The sequence below is a fragment of the Strix uralensis genome, chromosome 1, assembly GCF_047716275.1.
Source record: "Strix uralensis isolate ZFMK-TIS-50842 chromosome 1, bStrUra1, whole genome shotgun sequence".
Classification (NCBI taxonomy): Eukaryota; Metazoa; Chordata; class Aves; order Strigiformes; family Strigidae; genus Strix; species Strix uralensis.
The window spans coordinates 40,961,735-40,984,624 of NC_133972.1; the positions used below are offsets into that span (position 1 = coordinate 40,961,735).

Below are 22,890 nucleotides of genomic sequence, written 5' to 3' on the forward strand. Positions count from 1 at the left end.
AGTCTTTCCTTCACACTCTTAAATACTTGTCAAAATAATAAATAATCTTACTAAGTTTTTAAGTTAATGTTAGAATGACATCATTACATTCCATAATTAATTTCAGAGAAAATTGAAACTGAAGTGCCAAATTAGTATTTAAGTAGTATGATGCAAGATTAGTTTGAGTAGGTTTTGAACAGAGTATCAAGCTATACAAAAAATATCCACTCTTGTCAACTCTTCTATTACAAATTACTCTCGTGGTTTTGTGATTTAACTGGTCTTTAAATATAGCTGTATGCTGCAGGTTCTGTGATCTATGCTGTAGAAGTATGAAAGAACAAAAAGCAAAACAAATGTTAATGCTTTACTAAAACAGTTCAGATACAATTTCATCTTTTTCTTTCTTCTCTAGAATTTCACCAGGAGATAGCTTGTTTGACAAGACACCTGCTTCTTTAGCATCTTCTAGAAAAACGGTCTTCTGTGACTGCGCACTTGAAGATGCTGGATTATATAGATCAGTGAATAAACTAGAGACAGTTTATCAGTCAGAACTTCCTCTGTCTTGTAAAGAAAGTGAAAATGGTAGATTTCTTTCTTTGATACCAGGGCTGGATGTCACTGCTGAGTATCTTGGTCCTGTTGATCTTGTCAGAGGCCTAAAGAAACGTTCATCTGCACATGAAATGGATTTATCTACACTTCTTCAGAGGGAGGCTAATCAAACCAAGCTTCACAAATCACTGGTAAACACACGTGTCTCTGCAACCTCAATGGGAAATGCTGGTGTAGAAAGAGAACAACCTTCAAGCTCACGCATTAGAAGAAATTCTCACCGTTACAGTCAATCTGTTACAAGCAGGGGGAAGCGTCAAAATTATTATGAATATCATCCAGTATTTCTATTCCAAAGTCTTAGCCAAACAGACTTAGAAGGATATAGTTATTTTTTCCCAGAGGACCATGCCACTGACACAGATGAAAAGTTTCTTCCTTCTTGGCCCACACCTTCTGGCCTCACTGAGTCCAGCGCTTTGTTACTATGCCAGCAGGCAATAGCTAATTCCAGTATAGGAAGATCTTGTGATGGCCTTCTTGGCCAGCGAGTAGAGGATGCGATCAATATGTGCGTTAAAGATCTGCTGCTGAAAGATGACCTCAGCTGGGCAGAAGCTTCCTTAGCTCTTCTAGAGAATGAATGTGAGAAAAGAGTTTTAGAAGAAATAAATTACAACCGACAGGAACTTGAAGGGTCGGTTGAGAGCCTACTTACTGTGTTAAAGTGTCCCAGTCTCTGCAGTGGTAATGGGGAATGTACAGAATGGGGCTGTGCATGTTTTCAAGGCTACAGCTCATATGATTGCAGCATACTGTCTGGTGAGTGGGGGGGGGGGAAATTAGATTTACTTAAATAATGTTCTCAATATTTGTGCAATATACGTTTGTTTTTCTGCCTTTCTCTCCTGCTTTTGTACACTGACAAGTGTTCCCTGCAGTGGCCCTGTTTGTTATCCAGCAATTTAGTTCCAGTTTAATACAGCCATAATTGTTTTCTATTCAGCCTTCTTGTTCCCAAAGGGTAAAACATGGGCTTAGTTTCTGGTACATCAAATTTAAAAAATTTACCACTCAGTGAGTTTGCAATCCAAAGTATTGCCCCAAGAGATTAGCTGTGTTTCCACACACTGTCTTCTTCTGGAACATCTGCCACATCCATCCATTCCCTAATTTTTTATAGTCTATATGATCCTATTTATTAACTGTAAATGGATGGTTTTGGTGATGTTATATGTTTGTAAGCTAACTGTTTGATGTGGTGGGAGCAGAATTGATGGTGAAGAAAAAAAGAGGTACAGCAAATAATGCTGGGCAGGGTTGTGGGGGTTTTTCAGTAAATAAGACATTAACTAAAATTCAGTTAAGCAGATACACTGGAAAAATATGAAAAGTACTACAAAAGTCAAAACCCTTTCAAAACAAACCCTATTAATATTTTGGTTTTCAATGGTGTTTTTGTTTTACTGACCTATTTAAATGCAAATAGAGAAAGAGGTTAAGAGAATAAGAAGGTATATTTTATTCCTGTTGAAGTCAAATAAACTGGTTTTTGCTTCCTAAAAACTGTTTTTGAGCACTTTCTTTGTCAGTTTATTTCCTGAAATAACTTCCACCTGAGATACTTTTGTTTAGTCTTTAAAAAAAGGATTTCCATTATAAATTATTGCATAACTATAACCTTTCCAGTTCCTATTCCTAGGGCCTGAGTTTCATTTAGATTTTATTCTGCAAGTGTCATATAAAGAACCATAAATGAGAAAGCAAAACACACATTCACAAGTGTTTGTTATCAGACGAATGTTTTCTCTGCTTCATAATTTTCAAGTTCCAAGAGAAGACAAAACTCTAGCTTTAAAGTTAAGATACATTTTAACAATAAAAAATGTTTCTGTTTATGCCTTTCTTCAGCTGGGTCCAGCTTTCATTGTTTACATTATTTTCTTAGTTGAATAGAGAAATAAACATATTGCTTAATGTAAATGCATATGAATGAGTTAATATACTAACATTCATTGTTTAATCTCTGCTTCGAAGACCAGGCTCCAGAAATTACAGAGCTGGAGAACGCCGGGCTGTGTGATATTCGACAGTATGACTGCACATCAGTGAGAGCTTTTGGACATGGATTCAGGGAGTCATTGAATCTGAAATGTGAAATTATCAAATTACAGGTAAGTCTCTCTGAATAGTAACAATTACATTTTAAACTTCTTGGAGAATGAGGGGAAAAAGTGTCTAACATATTATTTATTGATGTGGGTACCACCCAATGCTTTAGTAGAAGCTAAAAGCAAGGGCACTCAGCACTTTGCAGCAGACACTCAAGTCTTTGCAAGATTGTCATTTCCTCCATGATAAGAGAAATACAAAACGTAATGGGAATGTTCAGCAGCCAAGAGGGAGATAACAGCATATGGCAGCTATCCATCAGAAAAAGGGCAAGGGCAGCCCTATTAGTAACATCATTGTTCGTTTTTTTAAGTGCTTATGGAGAGGAATTGAAGTACCACTTCTTTGAAAAAGGACAGCAAGGTTAAAGACATTACTAGATTTCTGTCTCAAATCTAAGGCTTGAAATAGCCCTTTTATAAACATAATAAATCTGTTACAAAAAGAGAAAGGCATTTTTGATGTCCATTTTCCTGGGGTAGAATACAGCGGCTATTTAATGATATATGTCAGCTCTATACCCCAGGTTTGAACAGGAGATTAAAAATGTTGCACTGTAAACCAAGAGGAATCTCTATAGAGAGACTGTTATTACTCAGATCTAGAATTTGCTCAGGGCAAACTTACAAGCAGTTTACAAGTGTTAGCGTGGAATAAACAATCAGCAATTACAAGTTTTTATGTCATGTTAGACACGAGAATAAAAAGAGCTTCAAAGTAAAATTGTGTTTCATTGATGTGATGGTGGCAGTGGGGGAAGATGGCAAAAGGGGAACCATTCAGTGGGAAAATTCTGTTCTTGAGACAAAAGTTTTCCTTACCTAGTACCAGCAGATGCTAACGTTATTCTGACAGATTAAGCAATGCTGGCTATAGATTTTTCTTCAACACAACATGTATCACTCATCTGCAAGCTGGCTTGAAATGATACAGTTGAGAGTAGGTTTACACTCCATTAGGCTAAAAGACTTTTAGAACAGGCTCACAGTGAGACAATTGTTGGGAGTTCATTTATCACAGTTTGAAATGTCTCAGTTTTAACTCATGGCAAGATATTCTGATATAACACACTATGGTGGTGTATTTGTCTCCCAACTACAAAAACTTTTTATTTAATCGCTTTTATTAATTATCTTCTCACTGACAAGAGCCAGGTTAGAAAATGAACACTACTGCTGTTATCTGCAGTTGAGGAGGAAGCTGAGAATTTTTTCCTTGAAAATACAACAGAAGGATGTTTGGGGTTTTTTTGTTTTGTTTAATTTTCAGGCTGGAGTAATAGTGACTTTATGCAAATGTCGTGGACTTGCAACAGTATAGAACTCCATGTATTTTGAGATTAAAGTGAAATGATCGGAATCTCATAGAAGAGGCATTTTGGCAAAATATAGAGCTAATACACACTGAATTTCTTATTTTTTATATTTTCGCTTTTGAAAGGTTAAATCAAACCCGTTGTCCATGGGCTGTCCTACTGTGTTTGGAAGATGTAGGTCTTGTGCATGATGCTAAAAGAGGTGATTCAGAGAATTCTGTATTGAAGTACCTCACAGATGCAAAACTACTGCACATCTTTTGATAGAGGTTTGGGTAGGACATGGCCAAAGAGCCCATGATTACACAGATCCAGACTTTACAAATGTTTTTGTAAAGGATAAGAGTGTGTTTAACCTCCTGAATACAAAAGTACAGTTTTAGTTCCTTCTTATTTATGTTGAAATGCAGAAATAAGTTTTTCTATGAACCTAGTGAGCTGGAATGCTAGTAGATCTGAAGGTTTTTAATTGATTTTTGAAAGGTTAATATGTTTCTGAAAAACTTACATGAATTTGCCTCTAGCAAATAACAAAAGGTTTCCAGAGAAATAGACTGCATCGCATTTCGAAGGTTATGGTACTAAATGCACTCAAAATGACATATTTAGAAATATTTAGCTGTTATGCTTTTACTCACCCTTGCTGTGAATTCCTTAACTGAGTATAGGGTGAAAGAAAAATGGTTGGTTGGAACAAAAATAGCTCATATGTCTTTTCAGCAAAAGTTTTAATTTTTCTGTTATTTTACTGTTTGTAAAAAAAAAAAAAAGTGCAAGGCCTTATCAGCAGTGGACTGCCCATGTTAGAACTGAGATTGAATAAATGTCTTGATTGGCTCTAGTAACTGAAAAAATGTGCCAACTCAGTAAAACCTAGTCAAGCTCAAAATTATTTTGATCTTGCTGTTCTCTTGATTCTTAGTCTGTATAGTTTCTTACTTCCATCTAACTTTATTTTTAGTGTGCTTATCCCTGCTTCCACATCAATACTTCAGTCAAATAGTATTATCATCCCTATTCAGTTAACCTTGAACTCTCAAGATAGATCCTTGGATGACTTGTCCTCACTGCAGTTTAGAAGAAAAGTCTACAGGGTTAATGGTGTAATCTGTTGTCTTGTGCACGGGCTTAATGGCTTAATTTACCAGTATTCCCCCAGCACCCAGAATGATACCTGAGCCCTGCCAAAAACCTCATCTGTTCCTTCAACTAACGCTTGTCCTCTCATGGGAACAGAGATGGAGAGGGATAGAAGCACTTATACATCAGATCAGTGCTGTCAGAGGATCACCCACTGCTTAACCCTCACAGTACTCTCCAGCTGGAAGACCTTTTTGTCCTTGGCAATACAGTGCCAAGGGGCCGTGTGGCAGGAAAGGCTTTTCTGCTTTTTCGTCCACAGTAGCAGGCTTAGGAAGAAGTATATGTGCGCAGATAATGACATTTCCCACTGCATTCTAATCCAGAGATGTTAGACTTGTTCGAAGACTGTTCAACACATGGGGTTTTTTCTCTGATAAAAATATTTTCGTGATGTATTTCACTGAAAAACAGATTTTCTGTCTTAACATTTAGTATAGTGATAGACAATGGATTCCCGGAGAACCTCTAACTACACCAGCTGCCTTCCAAAATGCCAGGACTGTCGACTGCCAGTTACCAAATGATGACCAGCAATCTGATGTCATGGATCTGGTTGATGATAAACCCATTTCCAGGTGGCAAATAAAGGTACTTACAGAAATTTCAAATACTCACTTACAGATACTCCTATTAAGCTGAAAATATATTACATAGATAGTATCCTTTTTTAAATCGTCCTAAAGGTGGAACTCAGCTTGCTTAACTTAGGGTCTCACTTTCATCACCTAAGCTTAGTGTTGAGTGCCATTTGAGAGTGTTCTCTTGCCAGGGGACTGGTAGATACGACCCAGGACCTACAGAGAGATGCATTCTTTAAGAGTACAAGTTAAAGGCCAGGCAGTTATCCCAGAGCATTTCAAATGACATAAGATGCATTTATGGGAAAATTCTGTTGAGCCCAGTCTACATGTACGAATCCCTGTGTGACATAGATACCCGAGCCGTCATACAGATTGAGTCAATAAGGTAATAAAGACTACACACTATTCAGTTTACCCTAAAATAGATGCCTGCATGTGGTTAGTCAAATATCTGCCTAGACTTACTGGCAGGGTTAATGAGATTTCTGGTGACTATTATGAGAGTTTAAACAGCTAAATGTAGGTGTCTGTCAATGAGTTGAAGTTCATGCTAGCAGTCCATGCTGGTGATACATCGATACACGTATGGGTTAATCCATTTTTACTGTATATCTTGCAGATTTCTAATGATGGATTCATTTATAGCAACTCTAAAACAATGATATTATATGATGGAGCCTGTCAGACATGTGAACCACAAGAATCTGGGTTATGTATGTTGAAGGTATGCATTTCATTACCCTCTATGTTTATTATGAAAATACACATCTTTTCAGGCAGAAAGAAAATCTAGAAAAATCAGCAGAACATACGCTGTTCTTGTTTTCAACAGGGCTTTTCCATGCACAGAAATAAGCACAGAAAGAGAAGCTGGTGTGAGGCAATTTTAAATTACATAAGTCAAACCAAAAGCACTTTATATGGTTACCAAATAAAACCAAACATGCTGTCAGTTCTTTAGATGTAAAAACATCCATAGTTGTTTAGTGGAAGTGCAGAATAGATTAGATTTTATTTGACACTTTACAATTTCATCCGGATTTACTGTTTGATAACTAAAAATTAATGAATCATGTTGTCATTTCTCTAAAAGGAGAAAACATGCAACATAGATGGACTCTGTTATGGTGAAGGTGACACAAATCCAACCAGCCCTTGCTTACTGTGCAGACCAGACATATCAAAGTTAACTTGGTCAGTTGTTGAAAGTAAGTTCTAAATAGTTCTTTTTTTTTAATAGCAAGAAGATGAAAATCTACTAAGTTTTTAAATTTATGGAAATAGTGAAGTTTTAAGTATAACTAGTTCAGTGTTTCATTTAAGGCTTAGTATCCACTACTTTAGCTTGTAATTTGATGTTGGTTTTCATCTGACATTTCTGCTAATTTCCAAAAATGATATTTTTTTTTTCCAGACCATACATATAAAAGTCAGGCTTTGCTTTTTTCCTTGCCCCACCTCCCGTAGCCATTACAAATAACTAATGAAAATTAACAACTCTCAGTCTCATTGGCACTTTGAAGTCCTGATATTTGTCACAGCTACATCCATGAATGTTTGTCTTCAGCATTTAGGAATAAAAGATACTTTCCAACAAATGACTCTGACACTAAACGAGGAGAATACAAACCAAATTAAATGGCATGTCATGTTTATTAGCCACTTAATATTTGGACATAATCCCCATTGATAGCATAGATACATGTCCTAAACAGTTACTTGAAAGAATATCCAAGGCTGGCATACTTCAGTCCATTTAGAAACCACACTATGAAGACCCAAGTCTAGATTCTTCATTTTTCTTCTCCATAGTACAAAGTTCTAGCCTAGAAGTTGTAGCTCTTTTGGTTCAGATCTTAGTCTTTGGATATACAGATCATATTGGTCCCTTCACCAAATGGGACATCTCCTGAGGCTTTACTAGTAGCCATCCAGCCTGCCCCATCAACCCAGGTCCATAACATCTCAAGTACAAGTGTTCCATCAGTGTTTTCATGGATGAATGTGTTGGAAAGACTGCCTGGACTGGGAAGGGTCTTGTATGAGTGGGACTTCTGGTGCCTGTCTTGCTGAATCTTTTCCTAGTTCAAACTTGTACTGAAAGCCAAGGTAGCTATAACTATTCCAAAAGAGTGAAACCTGAATGAAATGAAACTCATCCAGCAGTCAGGGAGTGAAGGGATTTCCATGTTACAACCATGGACTGGAATTCAATATTGCCGAAGTCAGAAATGGGAGAAGAATGTAAATCAGAGGCAATTCCCCAAAACTAAGGAGCGTTTCTCTGGAGTGGATGACATTAGGAACAGAGTGTCAGAATCTAACTGCTGAAACACTGATTATAGCTGCTTCTTCCTTTATGGTTTCCGCCACAGTGAGTGGGTTCCTCCTTGGAGCAGTCACTTCACTTAGCAATCTTTATCACCTTCCTATGTCCCAACTTCAAAGCCTACACTCTCCCCAGGGCTTCTGCTTCTCTCTTTCACAGAACTTGTCCTAGTGCTGGGGTTTTGTTTGTTTGTTTTCACCTGGTGTCTCTAGAAATCTAGCTATTTTTGCCAAATAGGTTAGAGCTCAACAGTGCGGGCATCTGAACAGACTAAGACTTACCAGTGTGTAAGTTGTTGTGTGGTTGAAATCCTTCCTAGGAACAATGGATGAATAACTTATGCCATCATCTCATGCACAGTTTTGCCAGGATAGTCATTGCAGCCCATTCCTAAGTATTGCTTAACAACATCTATTCATTTGTTAAAGGAAACACCAATCACCTCTGAGTTTTATGGCTTTCTGTACTTTCATCTACAAACTATCTCTGCATAGTCAAAATACAGTCGTTAAATTTGATAAATTCTGAGTTCTTTCTATGTGTAGATGCACTGCATCTTTACAAGCTCTTGTGTAGTATAAGTAATTTCTTGGTTATGTTGTTACAGTTATAATTAAAATATCTAGTGTTTTTCCTGTGCCATTCAAATGACATTAGAATTTAAGAGAAATAATTACGTGTAACTTCCTTAATAGAAAGGTGGGCTTCTTTTAATTTTTATAAGTATATTGCAACTTTTGCTTAAAAGAGGAAAATATCTCCTTTGTTACAGACAACCAGCCTCCAGTGCTTGAAACTTTTCAGGGTATGCTACAGACTTTTTATGGAGAAGATTTTGTGTATCAGTTTTTGGCTTCAGATCCAGAGGGCTCTGCTGTTCATTTCACATTGGATTCTGGTCCAGAAGGTGCCAGTCTTTCCCCATCAGGTCTCCTTTTGTGGAAAGCTGTGTCAATGAATCTCCATAAATTAACATTTTCTTTGACAGATGACTGCAATGCAAAGACTAAGGTAGAAATAGAGGTAATGAATATCACAGTAAAATGACACTTACTAGTAAGATGTTTAAGATATCTAATTACAAAACTCATTGCTAGTTCATTAAAAAAAGAAAACTGTCTTATTGGGCATGTCTTGTAGGTCAGTGTAAAGTCGTGTGATTGCCTAAATAATGGCTCATGTGTGACAAACATTAATTTCCCACCTGGAAGTGGAAGATATCTTTGTGTGTGCGTGGCTGGATTTGAAGGTGATCTCTGTCAAGTGGATACTGATGACTGTAAACTTAACCAGTGTGGTATTGGCAGATGTGTGGATGGAATAAACAGCTATTACTGTGAATGTCCACCTGAACTTCAAGGTAAATCACTACTTTATTTACACACATTTATCACATTCAGTGATAAATAGGAGTTTCTAATTTTATGTCTACAATTTTTTTAAGTTTTTGATTATAAATAACTTACTGTTAAGAGTATGAAGAAATTTCATGGTCTTGTAATAAAGTCATATGATACACTTCAAGATCTTTCTTGCATGAATGTAATGCTTATTTATGTTATGAGAGCAAATTTCCATTGTTTTCCTTGGCAGAGGTAAACTCAGCAACATGGTGAAACATAAGGAGTGATGAGTTTGGTTGCATTGTGATTCCTCCTATGCCTGCAGATAAACATGTAGTCCCCACAGCGCATCTTTTCCGTATTCCACAATAAGCAAGATACTTGATATAAGATGAGAAAATGTGGATATCAAATGTAGTCAGCTGTACTTACTAGATGCACTGAAATACTTTGTTGCACTTGATAGATGCCCTTGTTGTATTTCACCACCTGAGTACATTCTGCTTTTATCTTTTATAAACACACTGTCAAAGTCTAGTGACGCAATATTATAAAAAAAAAAATCTGTATTTCAATGCAGGTAAAAATTGTCAAGATGATGTAGATGAATGTGTATCCAGTCCTTGCTTCCCTGGAGTATTTTGCTTCAATACTTTTGGTTCTTACTATTGTGGTTCATGCCCAAATGATCTGCAAGGAGATGGGAAGTCATGTTACGGTAAAATTGTTTTTCAAAAGAATGCTATTATCTTACTGTCATTCAGATAAAATATCTTTGGTTGTGCTTCATGTTTCCAATGGTAACTTAGAACTCTCTTCAGTAGTCAGCAAAACAGGCCTGTATCTCTGTTGATGGCTGGGACAGAATCTCAGTTGATGACAACATTCGACTGCACTGGGTCAAATAGTTGTAAAACACTTTTTCAGGTGACTAGAAAAAATAGGTACAAGATACCTCAATCCTTTTATACCAGAGTAGAATACAATGAGATGTATTTTTTTTCTGCATTATTTTCATATTATGAGCAATTATTGACAAAATATTTTTCTATTGCTTAACATAAAATTATTTACCTAAATCAAGGCACTCGCCAAGTAAGGTGACCAAACATTTGTTTACAGTGCAATCACTGAATAACTTTTATTTTTAAAATCCTCCATTGAAAACTTTTAAGAAACAATTTTTACTCTTTATCTGCTTTCTGAATTTTGGATTACTTCTGTGTAGTACAACTTTAACTGTTTATAATTTATTTGCAGTTGAAACAAAAGTAACTATTAATGTGCCTTCACATCTTTTTTTTTTTTCAGAAAGCTTTGAAGACACTTATGTTGAAAGAAAGGATTCCACAGGAGAAACTGGAGGGAATAAAGGTGATTTTTTTCATGAAGAAAATGGAATTTCTGATTCACATACTGATAAGAATATAACTGACAAATAAAGGTTCTAGTCAGTTTTGTTACTCACTTTAATTTTTCAGTTTGACTCAATTTAATTCATTACTGGAGTTGTATTCTGATCTGAAAAATGAGACTGAAATGTCAATATCAACAAATCCCTTAGGTCAGTCAAGTCATTTTATTGACAGTGTGATATATGACATTCTTACTGTTGCCTTTTGTTTTTCTGACTAACCACTGACATAAAATAGGTAACATGGGGATAGGAACATCTGTTATATGAGATAAGCAAAAGTTTATGGCATTATGTTGAATGCCATTTTCCTACTTTAACTCAAAGGAAAGGTGAAGGATATGGCAAGTGAATGTCTTAATTCCAAATTTCTGTAAACGCTGTTGCTGGCATTTCCAGCTCTGTGCCTGCTGGGGCTTTCTTTGCAGGAAATTCTCATGTGTCTTTTCCCTTTATCTCCGAATTGTTAGTGGGGGGGGAGGAAAAATCTCTCAGTCCGTTGCCAATGCTGGATATTCTTCATCAGCTGTAAAATGGTTTGTTTTTCAGCAGTAGGAGACAGCATGGTGTAATAAGATTCAGTAAAGTTTAACCTTTTGTAGACCATTTGCTAGTACCATTCTAAATGGGTTAGGGACAGAGCTTGTTAGGTTGGATAATCCCCAGTTTCATTCCTCCACTGCCCCATAATGCTAAAAGCCCATATACAGCATTCTGCCATTCTGGGATTACAGTGTCATACTCCTTTCCACAACCCACCAGATGACCTGGTCTTCTTAGGCAGAATATGAAGAACTTTTCATTCACCTTGTACTCCTTTCAACGAGGAGGCTGAGTCAGTCTCTGTTGTTTATAAAACACATGAAACATCCCACTAATAAAACCCATGCAGAAGCTTTAAGAAAGTTGATAAAAAAGTTTGGAGAGTAAAGCATGTTAATGCTTTTGCTACAAGGTGATGGGTTATTCACCTAAAATACTGTCCGTGGTGTGTCAGTGAGTATAGGTATGTGCATACTTGTGATTAAATATCTGCTTCTAGACTCTAGGCTTATTACTAGCACTTAGACACACTGGTGAACCATAAGCATTATCTTTTCTTTAAACTCTGTCTCAGTTATCTATTTAGCAGCAGTATATGGAGCTGGTAATTGACAGTAAAGCTGTTTATTGACCCAATATGGGAAAATCTCTGCTGTTTGACTCATATATATGGTGCTTTCTCCTTATCTTCTAGTCAAGAAAAGACCATGGTGAGGGTGGGAAAGGACATAGCCAGAATACCTTGATCTTCTCCAATTCTGCCAGTTACGAGTTAGGTTCTACTGCATACATATATTCTGATGTAGCACATGGAGAGACTTCCTCAAGCACAGAATGAATGGGTTGTGCATTTTTCTGTTCAGAAGATATTCCCCACCCTCAGAAGGAAAAAAAAGTCTCATAATATTCCTGTACTCTTTCCCCCCTTTCTTTCTAATGTGCTGTAGGTTTTCAACAATCATCCTTTGAGAAGGTTTTAAGCATCTCAAGCTATATTCCCAGTTCTACAGATGTCCCTGAGAAATTTATTTCTACAGGAATGGTCAGTAGCAGCTCTCCACCAGCCTCCACAGTAGAAACAATCACCACTTGGAAGTCACTTAATTCTCAGAGAAGTGCTTCTGTACAACCTGTTGTTACTGGAAGCATTGTTCATGCCCTCAGCACCATCAGTGGTCACCTTGCTAATGTGGAAGAGAGTTCTTCTGTTCATGCTGTGATGACTGCATCTTCAAGAAGCCATGCTGTATCACCTGAGAAGAAAACAAGGGCACAGGTTGAGGCCTACAGCTATTTTGAGACCAGCAGGAAGACTTCTCCTAGCAGCAGAACAAATATAAGGAAAGGGTTTTCTTTGCCGAGCAAAGTATTCAAAGGTGGAAGTGCTCACAGAGTTCAGCACTTACTAGCCAAGCATAAAGCGAGTCCTTTACCTTTTGTCCTTGTTGAAGTCACTGTCCCACCAAAAATGCTTCCTGAAGAATTGAGTGAAATGGTGATTCCTAAGGCAGTAACCTGTATTGATTTACCCTGTTTTCCTGGTGTACCTTGTGAGCCAAGTCAGGATGGAAGCGTCAAGTGCGGTCATTGTCCTTATGGTTATTATGGAGATGGCTTCACTTGCAAAGGTATTACAAATAACAGCACTAAAAGCTTTGCAGAAAAGGATCTTGTGACGTCTTCATAACTTGAAAGTACATTGTTACTGTGTGATCAGTGAAATGCATGGAGTATTGAATTTTCTCATTTTCAGTATTAATATTGGCATAGCCTACAGGCTTTTAGTTGTGTGGATGCACTTAAAAATATTTTTTTAATGTGTCTCAGGCTCCCCACTTATGGGCAGGGACCTAATGGATTCTATGTGATCTGTTCATTATATTAGGCAAGACACACATGCTGAAATGCCACTTTCATTTTCCTTATTCCTTTCTTTGTTTTCTTCATTGCCTTTCAGCAAGATGTAGACAAACATGTGGCAAAAATATGGAGTGTGTGGCACCCAATATTTGCAAATGCAAGCCAGGCTATGCTGGTTATAACTGTCAGGCTGGTGAGTGTGGCATTTTGCTTTAGCTTGTGGTAACTCATAGCCACAAATTAATGATTTGAAGATCACTGCTGATTTTCTCCACAGCTCTGTGTAGACCTGATTGCAAAAACCATGGGAAGTGCATTAAGCCCAATGTCTGTGAATGTCTACCAGGATACAGTGGCTCTGCTTGTGAAGAAGGTAAATAGAATATTTTTTGCTTCTGAATCCAGTTACCCAAAGGATGCTGTAAATAACTTCATGACTCTTTGTTCTGACAGCAAAGAGGTGTGTTCATTTTACTTTTACTTTAATAGAACTCTTTTAGTAACATGTTGGTATATACCCTGCCTTTTTTGATATACAATATAAATGTTGCTTGTGATTGGATATTTCTAAATTTAGCTTTCACAGTAAGTTGAGGAGTTCACCAGTGAATATAGATGCCTCTAAGCTAAACACTCCCAAAGACAGGGAAGTCCTGTCTGGAAATTGTCTCAGATTACTTTTCTTCAGGGTGACCACCACTGTTGGGACTCTGTGTACTCTGTTGGAATTAAGTTGTTCTTGTTACTTATTCCTGTCAAAGGGCATTGCATATGGCTTCTTATTTTATTTCCAGTTCTTTGTTCACTGTCAGTTATTAACATTTCCCTTTTCTAAAGCATAACCAATCCATGCATCTTTTTAGAGGTGATTTCTTGAACAACATAATTCTGTATCTGCAGCACACTGTAAACCACCCTGTCGAAATGGAGGCACGTGCTTGGCCAGAAATCTCTGCACCTGCCCATACGGTTTTGTGGGACCAAGATGTGAGACAAGTAAGCAAAAAAGCATAAGGGAAGAATGCAGAACATTTCTTCTGTTCTTTAGGAGCAAGATAGCAAATTATGGTTTAAATTTTTGATGTGCTCTGCCTAATGGTAGCAAATGATGTTATAAGTGTGCCAATTTGAAGGCTCCCATACTTGGGCTTTTTGAACATTAATTAGATGGTATTTGCACGTAACTTTGAAAACATAATGTACTATAAAAATTGCAGATAGTTTATTATTTATGATTCACAAACATGGAGACATTGAACACATTATACAGGTGATACTACCTTCAGAACAAACACAGATGTTTAATATGTCCTTACAGCTTTTTAACTTCTATCATCTTAAATGTTAGATGTTAGTAGACGATGTTAGATGACTAACAGAAGTTAGTATCAGTGAATGGTAGGTCAGAAGAACGGTGATACAGGACAACTGAATTCAGAACCACATTATGGGGTCTTTTTTTACCTGTCATGAAATTTGGAAAATTTGCTGTGATCATAGCTGAAAAATTGGAATTAGTTAGTCTCACATAAATTGTCTTTTACATATCAAATTCTACATGCTGCAGTTGCGCAACTCCAGATTTTGGGTAGATTTCATTCTGGTAATTTTTACCATTCAGAGAGTCCAAATTTAAACATGCTGTTTATATATCATTCACCTGAATGTGCCACTGCATTATTGACCCCTAATTGAGAAAGTCCTTTGTTTGTCTCCTCCTCAAATCCCAGGACTCTTCATGCTCAGTTTTTCTTGTTCTAATTTCAGTTGTGGCACCAAAAAAAAAAAAGCTGCTCTTTGTTAAGCAATACTATAGAGAATGAAGTGTTGTCCTGAAGAAGTGATTCATGGTTTTGCACAGCCATGATATTTTAATGCCTTTGCTTGTTAGTCTCATGTCACTCTATGCATGCAGCTGCACTTGCTGAAGTGATTGAGGACATTTGAGTGAACTTTCTTGGCCTCCGTCAAATCCATCATGTAACATGGTCCATTGGTCTCGGTATTGAATTTCCCATTTGTTTTAGAATTTATTTGAATTTTTCTAGATTTTTAACACTAAATATAACCAGACCATGGATAATTACATGGAAAGACATTTTATTTACCTTTATAGTCTGGTGCTAGCTTTTTATGGCTTTGAGACATTTAATCTATTCAGCAATTCCTCCTCAACTAGTGAAATTGTATGTTGTTTCCAGTGTTAATATTTGGGAAAGAACTGAAAAATGAATAAAGCATAACTTATAACATAGCTCTTTCTCTCCCTACCCCCACCCCTCCTCGCCCTGCTTTTCCCAACTTCTTGGATGGTAGTGGTTTGCAACAGACACTGTGAGAATGGTGGTGAATGTCTTACTCCAGACATCTGCCAGTGTAAACCTGGGTGGTACGGACCTACCTGCAGTACAGGTAACACTCCTGCAACTTCTGTGTTCCTGGGAGAGTACCCGTAGGATCTCCCATAGTTTGAAATTTGGAACCACGTGGCTTAGACAGCAGCAATGGGTGGCTGCTTACTGCTACAGAGTCTCTGCACTCCCTCTTGTCTCCACTGTTAGTTCTGCTGCCGGCAGCACCTCTAGAAAGTCTAATACTGATCCTAAAATTTTGGGTAAAGATTTTGTGAATGGTGTTACCTGCAGTTATCTTAGGTGTTTAATTCCTGTCCTTGCAACAGAAGTACATATTTTATAGACTTTATTTGGATGTCATGCCTACCACTCTTCTTGACCCTGTTTCTGCAGCGATGTGTGACCCTGTGTGTCTCAATGGTGGTTCCTGTACTAAGCCAAACGTTTGCCTCTGTCCACATGGATTCTTTGGTGCCCAGTGTCAGAATGGTAATCTTTTTTTTTTTTTTTTTTTTTTTCCCTCTCTCCCCTTTTAGCTGCCATTATGAGGAAACATTGTTATCTTAAGACAAAAAATTCACAATCAAGTCATGTACCTGAGACGTAGTGCAAAACAGAGATTACATTATTTTTTAGATTTCATGACTGATTCAGCGAATGGTGAAGGAGAACAGAGACTCAAAATTTGCTGTGTCTTCCACTCAACTTCTGAGCAGTGTTCAACCAGTTCCATTGTATATTATGTAGTCCGGTTACTCATGTCCACATACAGTTGCCAACCTTGACCCCTTTTTATCTCATTTTGTCTTTACTATTGCACCAGTCCACATTAATATGATTTTTATGAGACAGGTCTGATAGTGCTGAATGTCTATATAAGCTGTCAAAATTTGAGTGTTGCACTCTTGTTTCCTAGAAGTATATTGCTAAGTCAAACAAAATGCAAACTTCAGCCTTTTCCTCCTGTTTGTATTTCATAGCTGTCTGCAGCCCGCCTTGTAAGAATGGTGGTCATTGCATGAGAAATAATGTCTGTACTTGTCCTGATGGGTACACAGGCAGAAGATGTGAAAAAAGTAAGCCAGTGTTAAAATCCTTCCAGGATCCAAAAATAACCAATAAATTATTCTGTAATCAGTTAAATGTATTAAACAGCAGATGTTTTTGATTTTAAGGTGTCTGTGAGCCAAGGTGCATGAATGGAGGCAGGTGTGTAGGGCCAAACGTTTGCTCTTGTCCTTCAGGATGGAGGGGAAAAAGATGTAACACACGTAAGTATCTTGTAGTTAAGAGGAGAACCATACCTTAAAAGTAATATATTACTAAAGGACAACTCTGTCCACACAAGTAATGTGAAGTTAGTGCCAAAGAACTCAAGAATATATGCGCATTGAGAAAATAATGGTCTACAACTTGGCAGCAAAATTTAGGGTGGGGAACTAACACCATGCAGTTCTTAGGCTAAATTGTGAGACCAAAATATCTTTTAAGTTCTTGTATAGCAAATAATGTTTGTTTCTTTCTCAAATCACATCTAAATAAGAAGCACCTGTATTTCTGCATACATACGACTGCTAAGAGTGAGTCAGTGAAGTGAAAGAATATCAATTTGTGCTGTAGGACATAAAAGCAGATACAATAGAAAAAAAGTACAGTGAAATATTGGAAAACTGTGGAAGCATAGTGGGAAATGGTTGGAAGAGAAGATGCAATGGGCACAAGCTCTTTAGGAAAGGTAGAAATAGGACTGTGATGGTAGCACAGCTGTGGGCCACATTGTCTCTTAATGAAGTTATTGATGGTGCATAAATAAAATGAAGCAGCATGGATAAAAGCACAGTCCGCATGAAAATTAGCATGAGGATGGGTGGTAGAAATCCAATAGATACAAGTGTTAGTGTCTGTCAGGGTACCCACCCGAGGCCCAGATATTGATATGGTCAATGAGCTCTCTAATGGCATGGAGGAAAACCAATTTTCCTTGTATTACTTTCTGTAATTATTGGAAAGTTTTATTGAAAAAAAATATTACCCATATTGGCAGGTGTGAGATATTCCTGGACACTGTGGATGAGAGATTTGATTATCAAATAGTTAACCAATGAGAAATAATAGGGTTTTAGATTATAGCTTAATAAGCAGGAATGAATGTGCAGAAAAATGGGTGATAGAAAATAACTTTGGACCAAATGTTCGTGAATTTACTCACTGTGTATTAAATTGCATCACAGACAAAAGATCTCTGAGTAAGGTGTAGGCTTTAGAAACGTAAATTTGGAAAAAACAAAGCTATTTAGTGGTGCTGACTTAATTCAGTATTTCAGGCTTTTGTAGCAATCTGTGATGCATCAGAACATCTCAATGCATCCTTTGGCTGCAGGCTTTTTTGTTTCTAGTTGTCTCTCTTCTTTAATATCCCATTGATCTTAGATGGATATTTAGTGAAGATGATGTGACTCTTGTGTATAGAAAGCACTCAGCCTCTTGTGAGCATCCTTAAATAAATAAATAAGTAAAAGTAATCACTTGGAATATAACTAAACTTTGTGATGATGTCTGTGCAGCAATCTGTCTTCAGGAATGTAAGAATGGTGGGGAATGTATTGGACCAAGTACATGTCATTGTCCTCCACAGTGGGAAGGAATCCAGTGTCAAACACGTAAGAATGATGTGACCTGTAAAATTTTTCCTTCAGCACAGTTAAGACTGCTTCAGCAGTACATAGTGCCTAGAAGTCCTACATCTTGGTGGTTATTTTAATCCAGATCTGTGTCAAAGGCAGGATAAAGAGTAGAGATTCCTCTGCCCACTCTGAAGCCCTCCAGAATACAATGGTAGTCTGGGGCCATGGCAGTGTGCGATGGCTTGCTCTAACCCTGAGAGGCCATTGCAATAGCTTGAAATAGTAGGATGCATTAAAAACCATGTTACTCATGTCCCTGTCTCCGTTTCATTTATGCCCTCAGTATGTTCCCATATTAGATCTGCATCAAAGCATAAGGGGGATGGGATAGGCCATAAGACCATTGTTGGCTCCATGTGACTGTGAAGTCTTCTTACACTGAGGGCTGTTTGCCTGTGAAAATACTTACCTGGTTCTCAGGTCCTATAAGCAGGCAGAATAAGTATATAGAGATAGTAGCCACCTTTCCTTCACCAAGTTATTTTCATGAATAAAGCCACATCTGTACCTCTTTCTTTTTAGCTGTGTGCAGCCAGAAGTGTCTGTTTGGAGGCAAGTGCGTATTGCCTAACGTATGCTCTTGTCGTCCTGGTTATACTGGAGTCCTCTGTGGGAAGAAAATTCAGGTAGGTGTAGAGTCAAAGCACCATCACAGATACAGTAACTGGGGAGTCATTATCTAGTTCACCCTTGCCCAGTGAAGCAGCACGAAATGCACCATGTGTGTTTGTCTCATTTCTTCCTTTCAGTCTCCAGTGAGGGAGAGTTCATAAAATTCCTAAGCTATTCCAGTAATTTATAGGCTCTAATACTTACAGAATTGTTCTCAACACCTGAAATAAATTTCTTTTGTTTTAAATTAAGTTACCTCTTGTCGTTCCCTTGGTGGCTGCAGCAGGAATTGATAACTATCCTTTTCATAACAACCCCTATTCTCTTTTCCAGAATCTGACCCCACTTTGGGTAAGAGTATCCTACTGCTGATTTTCTTAGCTTGCATCAAGTCAAGCCCTGATCTTTTTCAACCAGCTAACTACACCATCAGTCAGTCCATCCCTGTTTTATGCAAACATTCCCTATCCTCAAGTGTAACTTTGGGAGTAGCTTTGCTTTTTTGCATTATAGTGAGTGATAACCATTTTTCTGTTTTGTCACATAATCTTCTTTCTCTAGTGCTGACAGTCATTCACTGAAGTAATTTAATTAAACATTTCATTACAACTAACTTTTTTGTGACGTCTGAAGTAGAAAGCATTCTACTCTTCTCACATCATCTGTGATGTTTCTCTTCTTACAATGTCAATATATTCAGACACTTTTCTGGTGCCAGCAGCATTCATTTGGTGGAGTTGGGACATAGCCTAGCTGATTTTAGCACTGCGTGCTGATGCTGTTCCTTTACATTCATCTTCAATTACATGACACTGTTCATACCTGTACTGTGTTTTCTTTTAAAAACAGTTTAGTTATTTGGTCTCCTGCTGCAGCCAAACTAGCATATTCTATCCTTCCCATCTTTCCTTTCTTTTTAGTACTTTGCCACATTATGTCTTTTAGTGTAAAACCTATAATGTGACTGCTAGATGTGCAGGCATTTTTAATGAGAAGTGGATAAAAAATGGAAAACAGCAATGGTTTAACTTTCATCCAGCCTCAGTTTCTCTCAGCTGAAACTACTGGGACTTCAGATCTTTTTTCTACTTTATCAAATCCAATATACAATGCCAATACCAGATAACTTCAGATGGGGCAAATAAATATGTTTAAGAAATTGAAACTATTAATAAATGCTCATACACACTTTGAAAATATGAAACTATCCTATAAAGATAAGACTATAATATTTGCAATATGGGTTTTCAAAATGTGACCTTAAAAAAAATAATTTTGGTTTGAATGTTTACATAAATATATCCCAGAAGGCATTAGTATAATTTTAATCTAGAAAATACATTGCTGATTAGTCAGCCAGTGCTGTATCATACACTGACTAAAATGACATATTTTCTTAAATAAACAAGCTATATGCACAAGTTTAACTTAATGTTGTGATTCTGTGTATCAGGAAAGCAGCGATTCATTACAATTGTTTCTTAAGCTTTATCATAAACATGGGCTGTGTTATTAAAATCTTGTTTATGTTTACTTATTTGTTTTTCTCTCCAAGGTACAAAGGCATCATGGTTGAAGAAAAGAAGTGTATCAATTAAATTGTAATGCTGCATGGATGTATGAGACTTGAAAATAGAAGAGGGTTGAAGGCAATTACAGAGTTTATTTAAAGGAAAGGAATATCCAGAAGCATTATTTTAAAAGATTTGTATTACAGTCCTGAATTTTGGCGAGCTTCAAAACAACTATTTTGTAGTCATTAAAACATATGTATATTTCTATATTTTTTTGCTACCTCATGCACAGACCTCACAGCCTTTGATTCTTGACTGGGCTCACAGATTTGTTGAATGATGCAAACCCAGAATTCTGCAGTTTGTCGATGTAGTCAACTGGACTATGAGATTTCCTTTGTGGGAACAAGACTCTAATAGCTGCTGAGTGTCTCTAGGAAAGAAGTCAGCACTTCATCACTTGTGAGTGGTATCTTCTGGTTTTAAACATTGTTTACATACATATTATTTGGCTGCATACAGAAGAAAAAGCAGAACTGTTTTTTTCTTCTTCGCCTTGTGTTTGCGTCAGTCTGTTACAATGACTAGCTAGTAGTGAGGAAGGAGGGGAGAACCTAAACCAGGGCTTGGCTACTAAGAGCGGAGGCAAGGCCGCATGTCTTGTTAACTGTCAACCAGATGCAGAATAATTCTGGTTTCTCTGTGGCAAGCCTTTGTAGCGAGGAGTCATGTACAAACTCTTCTGGTGTGACTTCATCACTTACACTCATGAAGCGGTGTACCCAGCTACTGAATGATTTCTGTGTCTGTAAGACTTTTATGCCCCTGTTTTGAGATGGCCTTCAGTAACACGAGGAAATTTTGTCCCCGAGTCCCTTAGAGAAATTTGACAATGCTTTTAGCCATGCTGAATCGTGAAATAGGAACCAATAAGAGGAGGAATTTGCTGTACATTGTGCTATCTGTATACATGAAATCAGAAAGTATTCGTAAAAACATCATAGAGGAGGTTTTCTCATTACTTGTTGCTCCAGTGAACTGTTGGCACCTACCAGCTGCCAGATAGTTTTTGAACAAATCCCAGTTTTTCTGAAGTTTCATACAGAGGACCACCATCTTCTTCCCCTAGAGCTGTGAAAGACATTTCAGTCTGAGCTCTGGTAATAGATAGAAATGTCCCTTCAGCTAAGCCACTGAAGTTTACTGTTTTGGTTTGGGTTTTTTTAAACCAAAAATAAGTATCAGGACTTCCTGTTCTCCTGAGCAATATTCAGTTTACATACACTGATTCTGAATGGGAAGAAAATAGAGCTCATTTTGCCATTTACTGCCGCTGTGGGATGCTGATTGCCAAATCTTAGCTGTTAGCAGCTCTGTGCCTAGGTTTCTCCTCACCTTTTGATAGTTCTCTTAAGTCATTTTGCAAAGGAAGCTGGCATTTTGAGAGCTCAGCATCATTGCAGAATGATACCTCATGGATTTCCAAGTGCCTGACTGGTGTATTTTAAAAATGTTTTCAATTTCCCACTTGCATTTTAAGTTTCAGTGTTTCCATAGTTTCTTTCAATCAAGCATCCAAATAGCTGATAGCCTGATCTTCTGGGAACTGTTCTGTTATTTAAAACCTACTCCACTTGAACTATTCCCTCTCACCACTCACAAAGATCTCTATGAACAAAACCTGACTAGCTCTTGGAAGTGATGCCTCAGGCTGATGCTTTGAATACGCATTCTGAAAATGTTTTTAAAATGCAAACACACCAATATCGTGTAATTTCATATTGTAATAACCCCCACGCCATGTGTCAGTTACAGAGGTGGTGTGCTAAGGAGAGAGATAACATCTGCCAAGAACTGTTAATAGTACTTTGGTTAATGAGTTTGTGCAACCCTCCATTCATAAAATGGAATCAATATGTACGTGCCTTTCTAGGATTTCAGGCTGAATAAAGGGGTTTTTTTAATCACAACTTTCAGTATTTTCCATTTATTTTGAGTGGTTCTAAAGGCAGAAATGATTTCTTTTACATTTTCCAAATGCAAGCTGTGCGAACAACAGCACATCCAGAGTTTTGCTACAGTAGTTAAAAACGCTCGGTGCTAAGCTGTGCCATTTTCCAGCAAGGACCTGATGCAGAAAAATGACTAGTACATGCACAAAGACAGCTACTTCAAAACTCCCCAGTAATTATGTGATTAGGTGAAACTGTTGTTGCTAGGTTGTCCATCATACACTGAAACAGAATTCACTGTAATTACAAAGCACATTGCAACAATGCAGTACAATTGGTCAGTTTAACAAGAGGTAGAAGCACGTAGAGGGCTTGTGTACAAGGGTAACAAAATTGTTCTAAAACCGCATAATGCAATCTGAAATAAGGCCCAAAAGAGTGAGGGGATTTGGAAGGGGGGAGGAGGTTGCATACTTCAGGAGCTGCCACAGCTCCACTCTGATGGAACAAAGGACAACTTGTGCCAAACTGAAG

The 22,890-nt window shown here is 37.5% G+C and overlaps 1 protein-coding gene across 1 annotated transcript in view; it reads left to right on the forward strand.

Annotated features, from left to right (window-relative positions):
* VWDE (von Willebrand factor D and EGF domains) overlaps nt 1-22,360 on the forward strand; it is a 41,978-nt gene extending 19,618 nt beyond the window's left edge. The window contains exons 12-31 of the mRNA XM_074892237.1: nt 398-1,362; nt 2,578-2,714; nt 5,603-5,758; nt 6,371-6,475; nt 6,845-6,959; nt 8,853-9,103; nt 9,221-9,440; nt 10,004-10,141; nt 10,735-10,797; nt 12,328-13,008; nt 13,338-13,433; nt 13,518-13,613; nt 14,141-14,236; nt 15,557-15,652; nt 15,988-16,083; nt 16,575-16,670; nt 16,770-16,865; nt 18,159-18,254; nt 18,801-18,904; nt 20,446-22,360. Coding sequence (XP_074748338.1) covers nt 398-1,362; nt 2,578-2,714; nt 5,603-5,758; nt 6,371-6,475; nt 6,845-6,959; nt 8,853-9,103; nt 9,221-9,440; nt 10,004-10,141; nt 10,735-10,797; nt 12,328-13,008; nt 13,338-13,433; nt 13,518-13,613; nt 14,141-14,236; nt 15,557-15,652; nt 15,988-16,083; nt 16,575-16,670; nt 16,770-16,865; nt 18,159-18,254; nt 18,801-18,904; nt 20,446-20,466 — 3,724 coding nt within the window. The 3' untranslated portion in view covers nt 20,467-22,360. The remainder of the gene's footprint in view (nt 1-397; nt 1,363-2,577; nt 2,715-5,602; nt 5,759-6,370; nt 6,476-6,844; nt 6,960-8,852; nt 9,104-9,220; nt 9,441-10,003; nt 10,142-10,734; nt 10,798-12,327; nt 13,009-13,337; nt 13,434-13,517; nt 13,614-14,140; nt 14,237-15,556; nt 15,653-15,987; nt 16,084-16,574; nt 16,671-16,769; nt 16,866-18,158; nt 18,255-18,800; nt 18,905-20,445) is intronic.
* Nucleotides 22,361-22,890: the final 530 nt, after the last annotated feature.